At 41.5% G+C, this 21,740-nt stretch overlaps 1 protein-coding gene across 2 annotated transcripts in view; it reads left to right on the plus strand.

Annotated features, from left to right (window-relative positions):
* Window positions 1-20,626, plus strand: part of LOC128702258 (cortactin-binding protein 2-like) — a 120,992-nt gene extending 100,366 nt beyond the window's left edge. For both annotated transcript variants that reach the window (XM_070102762.1, XM_070102763.1), the window contains 2 exons: window positions 11,572-12,152; window positions 14,597-20,626. In XM_070102762.1, coding sequence (XP_069958863.1) covers window positions 11,572-12,152; window positions 14,597-15,029 — 1,014 coding nt within the window. In that variant the 3' untranslated portion in view covers window positions 15,030-20,626. The remainder of the gene's footprint in view (window positions 1-11,571; window positions 12,153-14,596) is intronic.
* Window positions 20,627-21,740: the final 1,114 nt, after the last annotated feature.

A 21,740-nucleotide genomic window follows, 5' to 3' on the forward strand; every position in this document is an offset into this window, starting at 1 on the left:
CCGGGCTGCCCAGTACCCAGTGGGTCTTTGAATACTGCTGAGGTCAGCACAATATGAAAGACCGTGACTCAAGAGACGGTTGATCGTTGAGTCAGACGGTACTGGTAACTGGTTACTACTACTGAGACTGGTAACTGGTTACTACTACTGAGAGCTCGGCGACGCTAACGTATGTCGTCCCGACATACAACTAATACAAACTAGAGATGGTAGGTATACGGCTTGGGCTGATTCTATACAATGTCAAAGTACACAACATTAAACATTAAAAATACATAAGTAGAACAATGGAATGAAAGCTTACGTAACTGAAACTGTAATGCAATACAAGGTATACGATAGTACAACTTAAAACTCAACAATTGAACAACGAACTCTACGTTGAGAATACAAGTGATAAAAAAAAAAAATTTTTTGATCGATCGATCTGTATTCGTGTGATCTACGGATTCTGAGGAAGGAATATATACAAAGAAAGAGTGTTTAACAGAAAGGCAGATTCGGTGCACGCAAATCTAGACTGTTAACTCTCAGAATGCGGAGAGAACATGAACACAAAAAAAAAAATTCTTGAATACTGATAAGTTGATACTTTAATTATTCATCTATACAGGTTATTTACATTTAACCCCAACTCTGCTAGGGTAAGATTGGCATATGCAGAATGGGTGTCATCTCTGGGAGGATCAAACTCTGTAGCATTGGCTAACTCATGCTGTATTTGAGGCAATTCTGAATTGGAAGTTACAAATGATACTTGAGGATTTCTCAATACCTGTCGTGTACGTAGGGAATAACGACATTCAGGTTGATCGTCTGACTGAGTATCAGAGGAAGAGAGTACAGGATCAGGAGGATTGTCAGAGTCTGTCACATTAGTCTGGGTTGGAACATCATTATCATCACATACTAACTTCATATGATCCAAATGCGATTCTTTATACTGACCAGTACTAATCTCTCTAACCTTATACTTATTTCCAATGATATGTTCAACTACTCGATAAGGACCAACAAACCTTTGATCAAGCTTTGGCATAGCAGACGTTTTGTTAAAATTAGTCAGCATAACTCTCGAACCTACTTTGATTTTGGATGGCTTTGATCGAGTGTTTGCGACTCTTGTAAATTCAGCTGTTGATTTATGAAGTGTTTCACGGATTCTTCTAAAAACACTTTGAGCTAAGCTGGTACGAGTTGCTACGAAATCATCAGGGTTGTAATTTGGTTTTGGATTAGAATATAACAACTCATAAGGCAAACGTTTATCTACACCGTACAATGCATAATGTGGAGTGTCACCTATAGAAACATTGTAAGCAGAATTTATAGCACACTGCACATCAGGTATAACTTCATCCCAAGTTTCACTATTGGGATTGATAGTGGCTCTCAAGACATCAAGTACTTTCTTATTGGTTCGTTCCGCTAACCCATTGCTGGCAGGATGATGAGGAACAATGGTGGATTTAGTGATCTTGTACAAGGTACACAAATTTTCAAGAATTTCATTACAGAATTCACCTCCATTATCTGTTACTAGGGACTTAGGAGTGGTATGCCTGCAGATAATGCGTTCTTTAAACGCTTTAGCTACTGTCTCGGCAGTCTTATCTGCAATAGGAACTAACTCACAATATCTGGTGAAATGGTCTACCATAACACACAGATGTTTGTTACCTTGGAGGGAACATTGGAAATTAGTTAACAAATCTAGCGCAACTCTTTCCCAAGGTTCGCTAGTAGTTGGATACACTTGGATTGGATTAGGACCATTAGCATTGCCTTTATGTTGCATGCAGACACTACATTTCCTAACATACTCAGAAATATCAGTTGCCATACGAGGCCAAAAGTATTTCAATCTGGCTTGTTTTACTGAACGATCCATACCAGGGTGTGCAACACCTGGTACATCATGAACTAGCTGTAAGGCTACATTCACTAGTGACTGTGGAATTACTAACTGGTATACTCTTCTGCTAGGAGTACCCAACTCGGCTGTTCGATACAGTAATTCTTGGTTCATGACAAAGTCACTGATGGGAGCTGGTGGCTTCACAGTCAGAATAAGATCTTCCTGGAGCAGGAATCGAATCACACCAGACCACATGGGATCTGTTCGTTGAGCATTCTTTACATCTTCAGCACTAAATGGAGGGTCTGCAGTTACTATACTAACATGTCGCGATAAGGCATCTGCGACTACATTTGACTTGCCAGGTAAATGCTCAAAGGTGGGATTGAACTCTTGGATAGTCAAGGTCCATCTAGCTAACCTTCCAGTAGGTTGTTTGTTCTGGAATAAGGGTATCAGTGGAGCATGATCTGTCAAGACATGAACAGAGTACTGATAAATAATGTCTCGGAAGTGCTTTAAAGACCATACTATTGCTAAAGCTTCTTGCTCGGTTACTGTATAATTACGTTCAGCCTTTGTAAGGACTCGGCTAGCAAATGCAACTGCGTTGTACTTGCCATCGGTCTTCTGAGCTAGTACGGCACCTATGCCAATTGAACTAGCATCAGTTGTCAGATAGAAAGGCTTAGAAAAATCTGGAAATTTCAAAATTGGAGCAGAAGTTAGCTTTTCTTTTAGAGTTTGGAATGCTCTTTCTTGACGGAAGGTCCAAACAAAAGGAGCATCTTTCTTAAGCAACTCAGTTAGAGGAGCAGCTATGGAAGAAAAATTGGCAATGAAAGCTCTATAAAAACCTGCTAAGCCCACAAAGGATCTTACGGCATCAGCAGTTTTGGGAGTTGGAAAATTTAGTACTGCAGTTACTTTACTTTGGTCAGTCGTAACCCCTCTAGGAGTGACTACGTGACCAAGAAACTTAATTTCTGATCTGAAAAATTGACATTTTGACAGTTTGATCTTTAAATTGGCTTCTTCAAGCTTACCAAGTACTACATCAAGTCTTTTCAAGTGTGTATCCACGTCTTTAGACATGACGATTACGTCATCTAAGTACACCATAAGTGCATTACCTATGAGACCTCTAAAGATATTAGTCATGAGCCTTGAGAACGTGATAGGGGAAGATCGTAATCCAAATGCCATTCGGAGGTAGTGATAATGACCTGTAGGAGTGGAGAATGCAGTTAGTTCTTGGCTGTCCTCGTGAAGAGGGACTTGCCAAAACCCTTGTAACAAATCTAGGGTTGAAAAGACTTTGTTATCTCCAATATTACGTAAAAGATCACCCAGTACAGGGAGTGGAAAGCGATCTGGAATGGTTTTTGCGTTTAACTTCCTAAAGTCAATTACTGGACGCCAAGTACCATCCTTCTTAGGTACTAGTATCAAGGGTGCATTCCAAGGTGAATTGCTAGGTGCAATAACTCCATCATCAAGCATTTGATTGATCAATTCTTCTGCGACAGCAACTTGTGAATGAGGCATTCTGTACGCAGGTATGTAGATAGGTCTAGTACCCGGTTCAAGTGGAATACGATGGGACAATAAGTTCGTTATACCCATCTTCTCACCTGGTAAAGCAATGGCTTTACGACGTTTGTTCAACAGAGTCAACAAACGCTTGACTTCATCTGGGAAGTCAGTGGAAGCTAAGTCTTTCTCCTCAACTGGTGGAACAGATTGATCCAGTGCAGTGGATGAGGTCTCCCCGGCAGAAATAGCACCGACCCACTGGTCAGGTGACAACTCATCCTCTACCTGAACAGGGTAAGGATAGTGAACAAGGTCAACAAGATTGGTATTTGCTCTGAGGCGAACACTGTGACCAGAAGTGTTGGCCAGGTAGAAATGGATCTTACTATCTCTTACAACATGTAAGGATGGTTCAACAAATAGACCTTTTACTTTGCAGGAATCACTGTCAACTAGGACGTTATCACCATCTGGAACACTAGGAACAACTACAGACACTCTAGTGAGAGCACTAGCCGCAACAGAAACGTTTTTCTGCAGACGGCATGTGACGTCAACAAGAGATGGCATTACTAGTTGCAAGTAATTGTTTTCCGACAAGGCGTCCCCTGTGGAGAAACTACTACTCGAACTAGCAGGCATTGCAGGGATAGGTTGAGCACTCAAGGCAATCTGAGCGTCCTCGGACACTTGAGGCATCGGACTATCCTGCAATTCTGAAGGTATAGGTGGAACACTGATGGGAGTGACAGAATTACCAGTGCCTGACCGCTTGGGTACGCTACTGGGGAATGCATTAGCTTGTAAGGACTTGATCCATACATCATACTCTGCAGCAGTATAACAGATTTCTGATCCAAGCTGGTAACCCCAGAATGGAACGATCAAGTCGTCAATTTGTGCATGCCATCGATAAGGGTCGAGCACAATGCGTAAGTCTCGCATGGAAGCAAATCCCAGTAGAAGGTCACCAGGGAAAGTAATCTGGTCGACAACAAGGAAGGAAACAGTGAAGTCTCTACCTTGGATAGAAAAGGTTAGGGCAGTCGTACCTCAGACACGCAGGTGAGAACCAGATACTCCACTAAGGGAGGACACAGGAGTCGGTTCTACGAGAAGGACATGTCGTAACTTCTTATCCTTAAACAAACTAGACCTAATAATATTGATTTGCGCACCAGAGTCCATGAACAATTGAACGGGCGCATTATAAACAGATGCTTGCACTATAGGGCCTATGGTTGCATTGGAAGTTATGTGCAAACAAAAAGGTGGATTTTCATCAGAAAAGACTTGTTCTACTCCATCCCCAAAATCATCTGTGTCAGAGACATGTGAAGCAACAACCTCAGCAGGGTTGTCATTCTCGAGACTGCTTAAGGCTTCAAAGGAGTTGTGAACGGGGATGGTGTACTCATTATCACCTACTGTCACCATGGGGCGGTTTGACTGGGGCGCTCGAATTCCCCCGACTGGGAAGAACGAGCCTGGTTCAGGTTAGTTTGAGAATTGAATGAATGAGCCTGGTTCTGGTTATTTTGAAAACCACGAGATCTGTTTCCTCGACGGGTTCTGCGGTTGGGACGACCACGGAAAGATCTAGAGTACTGAAGGTTATAGAGAGCATTACACTCAGATGTGTCATGTCCATGTATTCTATGATAAGTACAGTAAGGAAGATCTGAGTACTCATCATCAGTACGACGTCTCTTAGGATAACTATCAGGACAATTAATTGCAATATGTCCACGGAAACCACAGTTGTAACAATTCCGCCGACTATGGTTACTGAATGTACTATGAATACTACGAGGTGTATAACGACTCTGTACACTGGTTCTTGATGATCTCTGAGATGGTTGACGACCACGATTTGTCTCTGTGGCGCAAACAAGAGGTGGTGCAGACTGAGGCATATTTGTGACATTACTTTTAATACAAGGGAAAGTACCCTGGGGGCACAAGGAACGTACATGATTTAAGGCTGTAAGTGGTTCCATCGTTACAGTTGGAGGATCAGCCTCATAAGCACACACAGAAGCAGGTGGCATTAGTTCTTTAATTGCTCCAAAAGCTGCTATTTTAGCAATTGATTCTGTAAATGGTTTAGCCTCTTCAGAGAGAAAAGATGATGATTGGACAGCATTGATAAATGATGATAAAAGTTTATCTAATCTAACAGCAAATGCACTCAACGATTCAGTACTCATGGGTGTAGCATTCACTAGTTCTCTAAGAACGACATATGGATCAGCTGTTTTTACTGGGACAAGGAAAGAACGAATCAGTTCCTCATATTGTGACCACTTAGTAAGATTCCTGAAGTCTCGCATATCAAGGAGATCAACAACGTGAACAGCAGCAGGAGATCGATAAAGAGCTTCTTTAGCAATTCTGATAAGGCTTTCCTCTGAAGGAGGACCTTCACCTAGGGCACTAGCACGAGAACGAATGGCTGCAAACCATGCTTCAAGACTATGTACATGGCCATTGAATAAAGGTAACGCATCAAGGGAATCACGAGTATAACTATAATATCTCGGTGTCTGGGTCGGTCTGTCAGTCGGTAAGGAACTGTGAGGACTGATGACAGGACCAGCAGTAGTAGCCTGAGAGGTCTGAGTGTCGACATTCACTAAAGTATCACTTGACGGTATGTGAGACATAATGGCAAAGTAACACGAGAACAAATAAAGCAAAAATAATGAACAATAAAAATGATATAAAATTCTAGAATTGAAATGAAAAGCTATACAACTAATTCTGCAGAATAATATTTAAATACACTGCAAGAAGAAAGAAAACTCAATTTAAAGGACTATTGACCAAGGGAAAAAAAAAATTTACATTGAAATATACAAGTAAAAATATTACTGGAGACTGAATTAAATTCAAAATGAGCTGTCTTTACTCTTGCTAATAAAAAATTAATTAATTAAATTATTTAAATCAATGTGAAAGTATAAAATAAAATTATTAAATTGTAAACTGGGAAATTTTAAATATTTTCTAAGAATGCATTGACAAAATTAAAATATAATGCACAAAATATCAATAAAAGAAAAGAATTCACTGCAGAACAGTTCAACAAAATAATTCACTTCAGAACAAGTGCAACAAAATAAAGTATAGAAATAATCACTGCAGTAATAAGTTGCACTGGGAAAACTCAGGTAAAAAAATGAATTTAAAATATGAAGAAAAAAAAATAAACTGATTGAACACTTTAACTCTTAATTGTAAATTAGACAAAACAATTTACTCAAGCAGGGTAAGGAAACACTTTACGTTAAAAGTAATTGAAATTGCATCAAGAGTGAATTTGTTCAAGAATTATGAAAATATGAATAAAATAAAACACAGGAACAAAACAGGTAAGTTAACACTTACAGTGACGAAGCACACTTCTTAAATTAATATTCTTACAACAAAATCCTGCTGTGACTGATACAACAAAAATCTTGCTGTGACTGATACGACAAAAATTTTGCTGGCAAAAATAATGGTACACAGTCTGCGAAAAAATTAGAGAAATGAGACACTGTTGGCATACGAAAAAAAATGACACACATAGAAATAAATGGAAAATTTGGTATACTGGGGTAAATATCACTGCAGAATACAACGCTGAAAGAATACAATAAAAAAAAAATTGAATCACTTCACACAGAGTGACTGACTGGTACACTACACAATAATACTTACTACAGACGAGTAGCATAAGAAAAACACAGCAGAATAATATAAGTGAAAACACTGAAAAATTATTCTAAAAAATAATGAGTCAAAAATACTGCGTTTACACTGAAAACACAAGGTTTAGAGTACACAAGAATTTTACTATAAATGTCTCACACACGCAAATGTCTTTAAATGCAAGAAAATGTCTCAAAAAAATTATCACTGAAGTGGAGAGTAGTAGACGGGCGGTGACGGGGTGACGAGGTGAAGATATTGTCCTGTGGGCGGGCGGTGTTTCCTCCTACACCCACACACTGTTGTCGTGAAGAAATGTGCGTTCTAGGCGAACTCACATAACTGGCTTTATCTCGTTGGCACCAGCTACAATCTCTTGACCAATTATGTGAGCCAAAACAGTACTAGGACCCGGTACAAGGGTGCAAACAACCACAAGTATATAGGGTGGATGGCTGGTGGTGGTGGGAGAGTGGTGGGTATGACTCTCGCTGAGGTACTGCCGCGCACCCCGGGTGGTGGGAGAGAGTGGTAAGGGGGGGGACGGTGAGGCTGCCGCGCGCCCCACTCACCCACAGATGGTTTAACCCACTCTATGCCACAGGAATGGTGAAAACCACTCTTAGCATCCAACAGGAAGCACAAAGCGAGATACACAATACTTCAGAGGAGCTTGGCTTACTGCTTACTGCGTGGCTTACTTCTCTCTCTCAGCTGGGTTAGAAGCTGGGTTGGCTGACTGGCTTACCCCACGAGAATGGATGACTGGAAGACGTGTAACGATGCACAAAGCACGGAGGAGCAGTTGGATGACAGGAGACAGGCTGGATAGGCTGACTGGCGTTCACTTCCACAGTCTGGCTTACTGACTGGCTTAATTGCAAAATCCGGGTCAACCCCTCGGAGATTGAAGCAATTAGCACACGAACTAAGCCAGGAAACTTGAAACGGCTACAACAGGCTTGTAGGATGAAAGTTGTGAGGGGAGTCAGGCTTGGCTGGTGGTGCCGGAGGGTAGAGCTGGTGGTTGGAGAATCACCTTTGACCCTGGCGCTACTCACACAAACAGCCTTCAAACGCCTTGAATTACCCTTAAAAACGTAAATCCACGCTCCACACCGCTGCACACCATTTATCATGTGGGAGTTCGATACGTGGATTAGGGTAGAAATACTCACGTAGGCTGTTATACGTATATTGGCGATATGTGGAGAGAGACCTGCCAGCCGTTACCTATCTCCTTGCTACTACTCGATATACTGGCTAGCCGGGCTGCCCAGTACCCAGTGGGTCTTTGAATACTGCTGAGGTCAGCACAATATGAAAGACCGTGACTCAAGAGACGGTTGATCGTTGAGTCAGACGGTACTGGTAACTGGTTACTACTACTGAGACTGGTAACTGGTTACTACTACTGAGACCTCCACCTCCTCCTCCACCTCCTCCTCCTCCACCTCCTCCTCCACCTCCTCCATAAATATGTTAAGCAACCATGGTGACATTATACATCGCACATTGCCCTTAGACACGACATCTGCACTGCCTCCAACCACCTCCTCCACCTTCTTTTCCACCTCCTCCTCCACCTCCTCCTCCACCTTCTCCTCCACCTTCTCCTCCACCTTCTCCTCCTCCTCCTCTGTAGACAGCCTGTACTGTCAGAACACACAGCCTAGCCGTCTGTTCTGACTAGTTCATATTTCGCGGCATTTAGGTGCTGCCCTCTGTAGGCTCACCCAGGTCAGTGGGAGGCTGAGCCCATTCGGTCTCACTCCTAAGCCGACCAACTTGATAGACACAAGTGCTCCCCCTCCACGGACTGGCTTGCGGTCACTCCCTCACACTGCCCGTTGTGTACTCACTCCTATCCAATTAAAGCCAAACTAGTCCACGGCTGTATCATTGCTACCTACGCTACCTTCATCGGCACTAAACTGCTGTTCAGCAGCAAGAACAGCAATAACAGTGGTGACAGCGGAGTCAATGGCATTGTGAGCCTCTTCAGGGTGGAGGGGTCGACGCCCGTCAACACCATCGGTCGATGCCAGTCAATATCGTCCGTCGTCATCCAACGCACCTGCTGGCCTAAAGAGTTATCTGTTACTCCCAGCGTCTTGACGGGACCTGAGATAGATCTTCGTCCTAGATTTTTCCCACAAAATCTGGACATAGGCATCATCTCCAGCCTTAGCAGTCACGTGTTCACCTCATCACCCTCTCTACAGCCCTTCAACACTCTCCAGCACCATTCTCCTGCCTCCTACAGCGTCCCTACGCCCTTCTCAGCTACAAGAAGTAGAGGTGAGGTCGTTTAGTGTGTTGGCTTCGTGTGGCTCCCCGCGTGACCACGAGGCAGCTCTGGGGTTGGTTGATACCCTAGTCAGCGTGTAAACACACCAGCCTCCTCTACAGCCTTCTCTGCTACGCAACTACGTCCATCTCGCCGTCCGTGTGTGTTGTGTTCTTCCCAGTTTCCTCCAAGAAGTTCTACCTGGCTTAACCACATGGGAACCCAGTGGGCCTAGCCCCTAAGCCAGCATTAGTTCAGCCCCCACGCCATCTACAGCAGCTCTTGACTCATCATTGTGTCTACAACTACTCAGCATCTACGTATCTCCAGCCAGTGCAGTTTTTTTTGTGTTGCCCAGTTAAATTTTTTTTTTTTCTTTCCCATGCTGTTACATCCCCAGTTCATCACCAGTTTTGTTTTCCCCAGTGATTTGTTACAGTAAAACCTCCTCGTCCCAGCTCATAGTTTCACCTAAGTTTGTTTTTAGCACGTTCGAGTAGTGCAGTAAATGTTTTGTTCTCCGTGTGCTGAAGCCGCAGTCAGTCTCTGGACTCTCTCCTCAATGAAACAGCGCGGGCAAACCAGTTTTCTCTTCCCCTGGATGGGAGAGTTTTTTTTTGCCTGTTGCATTTTTATGTCCATTTTTTATTTATAAGTGAGCGAAAGCCAGTCCCTCTCTGGGGTAGCTAGTGTAAGTAATTCCTTTATACCTACGGGCCCACCAGTATTATCGTCCCGACGCGAGGTGCGTGGCCTAGCAAATGTAGACAGCCTGTACTGTCAGAACACACAGCCTAGCCGTCTGTTCTGACTAGTTCATATTTCGCGGCATTTAGGTGCTGCCCTCTGTAGGCTCACCCAGGTCAGTGGGAGGCTGAGCCCATTCGGTCTCACTCCTAAGCCGACCAACTTGATAGACACAAGTGCTCCCCCTCCACGGACTGGCTTGCAGTCACTCCCTCACACTGCCCGTTGTGTACTCACTCCTATCCAATTAAAGCCAAACTAGTCCACAGCCGTATCATTGCTACCTACTCTACCTTCATCGGCACTTTAAACTGCTGTTCAGCAGCAATAACAGTCCTCCTTCACCTCCTCCTCCACCTCCTCTTCCTCCTCCACCTCTTCCTCCTCCACCTCCTCTTCCTCCTCCACCTCCTCCTCCACCTCCTCTTCCTCCTCCACCTCCTCTTCCTCCTCCACCTCCTCTTCCTCCTCCACCTCCTCCTCCACCTCCTCCACCTCCACCTCCACCTCCTCCACCACCTCCACCACCACCTCCAACATACGGCCCACCATCACCACCACCTCCTCCACGACCAGCACCACCACCTCCTCCACCACCTCCTCCTCCTCCTCCTCCTCCTCCTCCTCCTCCTCCACCTCCTCCTCTTCCACCTCCTCCTCCTCCACCTCCTCCACCTCCTCCTCCTCCTCCACCTCCTCCTCCTCCACCTCCTCCTCCTCCACCTCCTCCTCCTCCACCTCCTCCTCCTCCACCTCCTCCTCCACCTCCTCCTCCACCTCCTCCTCCTCCTCCTCCACCTCCTCTTCCTCCACTTCCTCCTCCTCCTCTTCCTCCTCCTCTTCCTCCTCCTCTTCCTCCTCCTCTTCCTCCTCCTCTTCCTCCTCCTCTTCCTCCTCCTCTTCCTCCTCCTCTTCCTCCTCTTCCTCCTCCTCTTCCTCCTCCTCCACCTCCTCCTCCACCTCCTCCTCCACCTCCTCCTCCACCTCCTCCTCCTCCTCTTCCTCCTCCTCTTCCTCCTCCTCTTCCTCCTCCTCTTCATCCTCTTCCTCCTCCTCCTCCACCTCCTCCTCCACCTCCTCCACATCCTCCTCCTCCTCCTCCTTCTTCTTTTACATTCTCACCCCATGCTTGACACTCATATAAGAGTGTTGGTACCACTATACTCTCATACATTCCTCTCTCTGCCTCCATGGATAACATTCTTTGTATCTACAGATACCTCAATGCACCATCCACCTTTTTTCCTTTGTAAATTCTATGGTTTACCTAGTCTTTCATGTACATATGTTTGTAGTTCCTTATAATTAACAAGCGCCTGCTCACTATTAATAGGCAAATGGGAAAAATAATTGTAATACCAGGTAGCTGATATATTAGTAGTATTACTTTTTTGTTTACATATTCAGACAGTTTTATAAAAATTGTTGAATGACTTTTTTTCAGATTGAGCAGTCACAGTGTGTGGTAGTGTACGGTCCTCAAGACAGTGGGAAGCGCTCCCTTGTGAGATGTCTTGCACACTTGAAGAGTGGTGGCGGCGGCATGGCAATGACTACGATAGATATGAGCAGTGGAAGGGCAGCTAGTTTGGAATCCATCCGAAGTATTGTGGAAAGTGGTGGAGGTCTTGTTGTTATGGAACACGTTTCTCGAGAAGCATGGCCTGGAGTATGGGCCATGGTTCAAGGAGTCAACAGTGGAACAGTTCTAGTGACCATGGATGCCTGGAGACGTCCAGGTGGAGGGCAGCTCGAAGGTGGTGTGTTGTGGGTGCAACTGCGGCATGATCGAGAACCCTTGGTCTCTATTCTGAGCCGCTCTCTCACCAGACATATAGCCTCATTACACGCTGGAGTCTTTCCATCACCCGCTTCGGAGACAAATCGGGTCATTGACTGGGTAACTGGAGCTTGGGGACGCTTGACTGCCACACTCATGGCTCTAGGGTTCTCATCTGCAATTCATGGCCCTCATCTGTTTACCCAGACTCTATTGGCAGCCAATAACCCCAGAGATATCTTGAGGTATGTTTACTACATTTTTGCTAGATTGACAAATGTTGTTAAGATACGTACATTGGATATCAAATTGGGGAGGAGTATGGAAGAAGTGAATGTTTTCAGATACTTGAGTTAACGTGTTGGCGGATAGATTTATGAAGGATGAGGTTAATCATAGAATTGATGAGGGAAAAAAGGTGAGTGGTGCATTGAGGTATATGTGGAGTCGAAAAACGTTGTCTATGGAGGCAAAGAAGGGAATGTATGAAAGTATAGTAGTACCAACACTCTTATATGGGTGTGAAGCTTGGGTTGTAAATGCTGCAGCGAGGAGGTGGTTGGAGGCAGTGGAGATGTCCTGTCTAAGGGCAATGTGTGGTGTAAATATTATGCAGAAAATTCGGAGTGTGGAAATTAGGAGAAGGTGTGGAGTTAATGAAAGTATTAGTCAGAGGGCTGAAGAGGGGTTGTTGAGGTGGTTTGGTCATTTAGAGAGAATGGATCAAAGTAGAATGACATGGAGAGCATTTAAATCTGTAGGAGAAGGAAGGCGGGGTAGGGGTTGTCCTCGAAAAGGTTGGAAGGAAGGGGTAAGGGAGGTTTTGTGGGCGAGGTGCTTGGACTTCCAGCAGGTGTGCATGAGCATGTTCGATAGGAGTGAATGGAGACGAATGGTATTTGGGACCTGACGATCTGTTGGAGTGTGAGCAGGGTAATATTTAGTGAAGGGATTCAGGGAAACCAGTTATTTTTATATAGCCGGACTTGAGCCCTGGAAATGGGAAGTACAACGCCTGCACTTTAAAGGAGGGGTTCGGGATATTAGCACTTTGGAGGGATATGTTGTGTATCTTTATACGTATATGCTTCTAAACTGTTGTGTACTGAGCACCTCTGCAAAAACAGTGATTATGTGTGAGTGAGGTGAAGGTGTTGAATGATGATGAAAGTATTTTCTTTTTGGGGATTTTCTTTTTGGGTCACCCTGCCTCGGTGGGAGACGGCCAACTTGTTGAAAAAAAAAAATACATACATTACCATTAATGAACTCCTGAAAGGTTTGAAGCTGGTGAAAGGTTCTTGATCCAAGTAACCAGACTTGTCCTCTTGTTCCTTAGATCAGACCTGAATGCCTCCCATTTCTCAGATGCTATGTAATCCTTAATACTTTAGTGCTTCCCTCTGATTAAATTTAATGGACTAATAGAGGGGATAGGGTGGCCAGTAATGGTGAGTATGGAGATAGTGTTGTCACTGATTGTAACTGTAACAGACAGCTCTGTAACCAGTGATTATAACTGTAATGGACAACTCTGCAACCAGTGATTGTACCTGTAGCAGACAACTCTAACCAGTGGACTTTGTTACTTCTGAATTTAGGGTCTACCATTAATAAAAATTCACATTGTCTGACTTATGGTGGATGACATTGTTTTAGATAATGGTTAGAATGATAGGGGACTTCATTACGATACACCATCCAAAGAGGTACTACTAGGTCATATTGGGTGTGCAGAGGAAATCTGTTAATTCTTTCCCACTAGCAGAATTGCTGATCTTCTCTTTGTCTCATAAGCACATAGATGACAGGTAAATCTTACAAACTTCTACTGACATTCAATATGTACAGTATATCCAGTACCTTTACTCCTTCATTCTTCTTAATAGTTCTTAATCTTGTACTATTTCCTTTCCAGTGTAGGAGGCCTGGTTTAAGACCAGGCTATGGGGAATATAATTCCCCAGTAGACACTTGTTTAATCAACCTTCTCTCATCTAGAATTAGTCAACTGTCCAGTTGCTAGCTCCAGTATGCCCCACAATTATTCATGGGATGAGAGAATGGTATGCCAGTATTTAAGCAATACAGCAGGCATGTGTTAGATAGGACTGAGTGGAGGCAAATGATTTTTGGAACTTGATGAGCTGGAAACTGGTTAGCCGGACTTGAGTCCTGGAGGTGAAAAGTACAGTACCTGCACTTTTAAAGGAGGGGTTTGGGATATTTGCTGTTTAGAGTGACATACACACTGTTGTATCTGTGCGCCCCTTCAAAGACAGTGATAGTGTGAATGATGGTGAGTGTTTTTTTTTTTTTTTTTATCCCCCTGCCTCAGTGGGAGATGGCCATCATGTTAACAAAAAATGTTGGTTAATTATCATTTTGTGCGTGTTTCATTGTAGTCTCTGAAGCAAGTTTATAAACAGTAACAAAGACTTGTCCTGCATATCACTATCAGAATGTGCTGCTTTCCTATGTAATGTTCAGTTCCTACCATTAACTTCATATCTTTTACCCTTACACAAGTAGATTTAAAATAATGACTCATTTCAGTATCATATTAGGGAGAAAGTTAAAATAAAAAAAATTATTATTGACATTGTAAGAAATTGCAGCACAATAGATAGTGTAGGATTTGTTGATTTAGTGATGAGTAATACACTAAATAATAATTATGATTTTTCAGAGGAGTACAGCATCTGTGGAATAACATCATAAGTGAAGAAATTCGCACTGAGGTGGTCACTGTTTGGAGGAGGTCCAGTGTTGGGGGAGAAGTGGATGAAGCCAGGGTTACCAGCATGGCTTTATATGTAGTAATTCAGCGCAGTCTTGCCCCAGGCTTACCCTTACCCACTTCAGAAGCTCACGATTTCCTGGCAGCTCTAGATGGTGGTCTGGGGAGATCTGCTTTCCGAGGTATGAAATCAACTCTTCCATCGTCTCGACCGAAGGACTTACCATTGGAAGTAATGGGCAATAATCCTTGGACAGGTTCATCATATGAGAGATCAGAAAATCAGTGCCCCACTGTTGGTGTGGCATCACCCACTTCACCTGAGTGGGATGAGGATAACCTAACAAAGATTTTGGGTCTTTCACCTATGGGATATGCGTGACCTTGGTATCTCCTCTCTCCACTTGCCTCTTACATAGTATTTGTAACGACATAGTGTGATTGGACACCCTTTCATGTTTTATTCCCCTCTTCCCAACTTCCATAAAGCCACCTGAAACTCTCTCTTCAGAATGAACATTTTCTCCAGACTGGTTATGCATCAAATGATGTGGAAGATGATGCCCTGAAGCCATCTGGTTTGATCTCAGCAAAAAAAAAGTTATCTACTGTAAGGAATGTAAATTACATAGCTTTGGATCATTCAGTTTCCCGAAATCTGTGCTGCTGTTTATTAAGGTTGAGTTGTGTTTTGCATTATTGCTCAACTCTTCCTACTGTATAGGTGCTATGTGTGACTGTTGCATTGAAAAGCAAATGAACAGCTACCCTCTAGCATTGTGAAGATAGTTTTCTTGAGTGTGGAGGCCTGTATCAAGTGAAATTAGTGTGAATGTGTATCTTTATCACTTAACTAGCAATGGTCATCCTCATCTCTTATTCACTAGCATATTTGAGCAGCTTGATGTGATACTTGCATTTGTTCTTCCAGTGGTTTGATCTGTTTTGTTTTCTGAGGCAGAGCTTTTTATACTTATTGAGTGATGAGCAATCAGACACATGCACAGGTAGAGGAGGATCACAGTTCATAGCTTTAATATTACCAAGATATTCAAAACTGTTTATGGTTCTAGTAATGCTCACCAGTTACAGAACTGGGATTGACCTTGGCAACTGTTCCACTGATGCAAACTGAAATGTGGATGCAATCAATGTCCAGTGCAGGTCTCTCGCTTGGATGAGCAGAAAGCCTTGGTCCAGTGACCTGAATCACCACTGCGTGGGTCGTGTGACTAAGACTTACATTATGAGACATTGTTATGTTTCTTCAGATAAACAAAATACCCCATTTAGATGAGCAAGTAGAAAACCAGCATGAGGATTTCAGATCCTAATTTGCACATAATAAAACTCTTAAAAGGTTTTTTATAACAGACCTAAGCCAGTATCTTTGCATTGTACCTCACTTATACCATCTTGAATATGAATCTTCCAGTGCAAAAGCTTATATACATGTATATGTATGAATGAGCAGAAGGGTGGACATGAGGCTTGAACTACAGTCCATAAATTGACAGTCCGACACTACCGGACCACGGTTCAAGCCTCTCGTCTCCTCTTCTGTTTATTCATTGACAGTTGTTTATTACAACTTAATTTGAGTTCATGTATATGTATATTGATGATAGGCATATAAAAAAGTTTGTAATATAAGAAGTTGGTTTCATATTCACACAGTGTGAGGTGTACTGATGCAGTTTAAAGATTTTGGTTTGTGGTCTGAACTAAGATAATTATACATTAGGATGGCAATATTCAGTGTCTCCCAGGTCCTCTGTGTGAGTATAAACAGTAACCTGTCTTAGTGTTATTCTGTACTCGTGTGATACACTCGTTTCTCTTGAGTGGTCTCGTGGCAGTAAGCAATAGGTAATGAATGTGTGATGTTGTATCAAGCAAAGAAATTACACAAGTGTAAACCAGTGATTTAAGTAGGACTGCAGATGTAAGTTTTGTAGAATATGGGGTACACACACACACACACACACACACACACACAAACATATACACAAACCACAAAGAGGAAAAATGTTTAATCATTTCTTTAGCCACCTGTTACATGACCTCCCATACCATTAAATATATAGTATATCTCCATGTATGACAAGATCCAAAGACACTCGCGTCTATGTAGTTCTGTGGATTGAAAAAGCGTGCATACACAGTATATATTTTCATGATTTGTTAAGAAGAAAATTTGCACGTCAGGTACATCTTGATAATGAGAGAGCACATGTACAAAAAACAATTCATATGCTCGATATATCAATCTCATGATCGAAAATAGTAGATTGATTAAACTAGTAGCATTAGTAGCTGTTTTAATCGATCATATACTATAGTCAAGGATTCTGACCTTGCATGTAGGAGGTAAATGTTATATTTTTTTAATTTGAAACTTAGTTTTTTGTCTTTGACCTAGAATATCTTAGAAATATTTACGATGCTCAATCTGTTTTGCTTAGATAATCTTTAAGATTGAGCTCTATTAGGTTTTCCATTATGGTATAATAAATTCATAGATGGATGTTTTGCAAGGATCTAATATTTCTAATAATTTTTTTATGTGGCATTAAACACATAAATGTAATCCAAGTATATTCTAAGATGGATACATTATCATTTGATCACTGATGTTAGGAGTACCCAATGTGGGTGTTTTCTAAGCTAAACAAACAGGTGGGAAGTGGTCGCCTTTGATCAGATGAAGACTTGGCCATCTTTACATTGTGTTCTTCATACTCGTTAGGAAAGTACTCTTAGTACCTCTCATTTCTCTCATTACTCGACTACATGTCAGCAAGATATTTAATGGGGCATTACACACTTCAACTAGTTCAGGCATGTTGTTCTCTTGAATGAAGAAGAGTCTTAAATTTCTTTGTTTGGGCTGGTATCCGAGGTTAGGTACGTGTATGCATTGTACAAGCAATTACCTGTGATTATCAGGTAATGAGAAATATACTAGGTTTATTAAATTTATATCTGTGACAGCTTCTTCAGAATGTCCCTGATGAAGATATTCATTGAAGAGACATAGGGTATATTATAATTCTTCGTGATTCTATGCTACAATCCTCTTGTATTGTGTATTGTCTCTTGTATTTGTTTCTCTCCTTACCGATTTTCCTAAATTTGTTGTTAACTTTTAATACTTTTATTTTATGCCATTGTATAGTAATTTATCAAGGCAAAAGTATTAATTTTAGTAACATAATATTTCTGTGATCAGATAATCAAATGAGATAGGCCCTGGAAGAAGTCTATATTTATTGTTTAGGCTTAGCGAAAAGTGTAGCATACGCTGTCCTCTGAAAGCTTCTTCCATGGTATTTTTCATCATGTTATATGTAATGTGTTGAGGCATGATAACAAAATTATCATTAACAAGAGGTAAAGTGCAGAGTGGCCATCAACAGGCCACCACCTCGTCCTTAGCCTATACATTAATGTGATTGTCCAGGCCTTCTCATATATAATGTTAAATTTATTATTTAATACTTATCACACATGAAATGTTCAAATGCATTATGTACAGCTCTCTATTTATTGTTGAAAGGTAATTTTAGTATTATTTTAACATGACTATTTACAACCATTTCTTTGAAGGTTAATTTAGAAAGTCTTGTTTATGAATATTTCTTTGGAATATATTTATTAAATGTGATTTATTTACAACCATTTCCTTGGAAGTCCTCATGCAAAACTGCATGAATGGAATAACATATTTAAAAAACATAATTTTTTTTTTTTTACACTATTTGTTTCAGTTGTATTTTTGTCAAACCTGATTAACCACAAATATTACCTAGAGAAGCTTTTGGGAATAATATTTATTATTAAGTTTGTATTATTTATAGAACATGAATCAAATGCAAACACTAATATTGTGGCTAATCAGCTTCTTGGTCAGCTATCTTTTTCGTATTAACCAAGTGTTAATATAATCAGCAGGTGCCTTCAGTATAGCTATTTACTGGAGTTCCAAATACACACATTTTGTACTGGTATTGTTAGCTCTGCAATTATCACATCTCTGGATGTGGTCAAAACTATATGCAAGGGCAGTATCTGTCAGTAGATAGTAGTCATTTTGTGTAACCCTGAGCTGTTCACGCATGTAGGTCAAATATGAAATAAAAAAAATATTTTGTTGTGTGAACAACAAGAATTAATGTTGAATATTGTTAACGAAGACCAAATTAAATTATTGTTTTTCTTTTTTCATTATCTTCTGTTTCACTAGTTTTTATGGGCTTAACATAAAATTGATATATTTTTACTACAGGTAAATTACATCTGTGGGATGAATTAGTGAAAATACCTCAGACTTCCACAGAATCACTTCTGCGGGAGAAATGTTCTTAGCAACATTAATGGTGTCTCAACCATTTCTGTATTGCAGGCCGTTTGGTGATCTACCATATTAATTCAGTTGCACATTATTCTACCTTTTTCTTCTCTTGACTTTATCTGCTCCATATACCAGAATTTTCCCTGTTTTATAGTGCAGCAATTGATTGTTGAGTTACCTTTACAATAGCCAAACCTTACAGAATTCTCAAAGCAAATATTTTTATCATAGCTGTAAAATAAATGTTTGGCACTTGAGCTATGAGGACAATAGCTGTTTTTTTTTTTTTGTTTTTTTTAAGTATGCCTGCGCCATTCTGCTTTGGAGATTAAAAACCAGCAACTTGATATAGTTCTCAGATGGACAACCATGGGATGAATGGGGTTAAACTTCACATGTCATTCAGTATATATGAATGATTAGGGAAGGTTGGTCATTCATGTTGGGTGGGGCCTAAAAGACAAAAACTCTAGTAATCACAACATTTTATTTTTAAACACTTACTGTGGTATAAACCTTGGTAATAGTTACCGACAAACTGGTTTAGAAAGACAGGTGAGCAAACACCAGGACATACTTATTAGAAAACATTTTGGTCCTAGGACCTTGATCACTTCTCAGTTCAGAAGTGATCAGGGTCCCAGGACTGAAACGTTTTCTAATAAATATGTCCTAGTGTTCACTCAGGTTTCTTTCTAAACCAACACTTACTGTAGCATGCTGTTAATAATCTATAGTAATGAACAGGTTTGGCTTAGCTCAGTTTGTGACATTTGAAATTTGTAGTAGACAGTCATTTTTCAATGCTTGAAGAGAGTATGTGGATCCTTCAACTGCTATATTCATTGAAGGCTTAAATGGTCATAACTCTTTTCAAGAAAATTACACATTCGTCAACTAAGCCTTTCATGTGTTTAGTAACAAATATTAAGTGATGAATGTGAATTTGCTTCAATTAACAGAAGCTTTAGTGATGGTCTAATGACCAGAAGAGAGATGGTCCCTAGAAAGACATGTTAACATCTTGGCATCTTGCTGCTAAGATAGCAGGCGAGATGAGATCAATTTTGGGATGTTGGTAGAAATACGTAACCTCACATTTATTAAACTCCTCAGTGAGAGTGGAGTCATTATGCCTAATTCATGTGATACTTCTCTCGCATATGTAATGCCTCACTGTATTGTTTCATCCCGAGCAAGACCTTGAGGTTGTCTTTCGTACTAGATATGTTATGATTTAGCATATTTGTGTAGGAAGATCATATTTATGACCTTGGAATACTCTTTTGACATAACCTTATAATAGATTACTTCCTCAATATAAACGGTATGTTAATTACGAGTTGGCATTATTGAGGTGGATTCTCTGAAAGTAATCATAATAAAGCAAGACCGACCAATTTATTTCATGTATTTATTGAGGCATGTATAAAAGCTGATGGATATGGGGTGTGGGACTAAATACCTGAAGCTGTTGTCATCAAAAGAATCTCTTCTTGATTGTATATGTATGTACAGACCGCTGTGTAAACAAAGGGTATGTATTTTAAAATGTACAATTAATGTATTTAGCTATCATATAAAGTGTACAGTTCTTTTTTCCTAATAAAATATGAAGTTGTTAATTTCTTTCTTTAGCTAAAACTGGATATCATTGTTAGAGCTTATGAAATAATGCACACAATGAATTTTGGAATGTAAGCTTAAGTTGGTAGTAATTCTGATGTGAGTAAATAGTTTATGTAAGTTACAAGTTGATAAATGAGACAGTTGTGCAATATTTCAGTATCTTTATTCTGGAAATGTTTTGCCAGCCAGTGGCTTCTTCAGTCCACTGTGGAGAAAGGTGGAGGGTGAGGAGAAAAAGTTTGAGGTAATCAGTCCCTTAGCCTGGAGTCAGTGTTTAGTTCATCAATCTTGATGGTCTAAACACAGTAATTGTGATGCTTACACATATGTACACAAGTGACTGCAAAGGTTACAGGTGATTCTTCCAGGGTAACCACCTGTTTGTGGCGGAGGATTAAAACCTCTGTATATCATGAGTGGCACTGGCTGGGTCTTCCCATGCTGTTGGTGCCATGATTTCAGAGACATTTCCCTAGAGGGCAGATCACTTTGTGTGACAGGTGGATTTGCCTTTGCTGATGCATTTAGCTGTACTGGCTGGGGTTTTCCATGACAAGAGTAGCTACAGCTGCAAAGATTCACTAAGCATGCTTCCCATATGTTTGCCATACATATTTACCTGTGTACCCCCTCATTTTCAGGCTTGTTTTTCAATCATAGGTCTGGCAACTCTTACAAATGCAACCTCTTCAAGGGGGGCTCCTTGGCGTGGTGAAGAGGCTCTTGGTCTGAGGAATTAGACCTGTCGGTCTACTTCCTCAGACCGAACCTAATTACCCCCCAATCCCCCGTTCCCTATCCCATCCTCCCCATCCTCCCCTTTACCTTTCCTCCTCCTCTTCCCCACCCCTCCCTTTTGCCCTTCCATTTTTTTTTTTTTTTTTTCCCACAGGCACGCTAGTTCCTAGGTAGGGGAAAGGGTACCGGGGTCCATCCCATTCCGTTGAGGTTCTTGGCGGTGGCGTAGTTTGCCGTGGAATCTGGATTGCCTGGGGATGTCCTGATCCCTCTCCGGTATCCCGGAGGGTGGCTTTGGGTGTCTCTCGGGCGACGGGTGTATCTCTGGAAGCCACCTTTCGGATTCTGGGGGTGGTGGCCGAAGGAGGTATG

Source organism: Cherax quadricarinatus, chromosome 83, assembly GCF_038502225.1.
Source record: "Cherax quadricarinatus isolate ZL_2023a chromosome 83, ASM3850222v1, whole genome shotgun sequence".
In the NCBI taxonomy this organism is placed as follows: Eukaryota; Metazoa; Arthropoda; class Malacostraca; order Decapoda; family Parastacidae; genus Cherax; species Cherax quadricarinatus.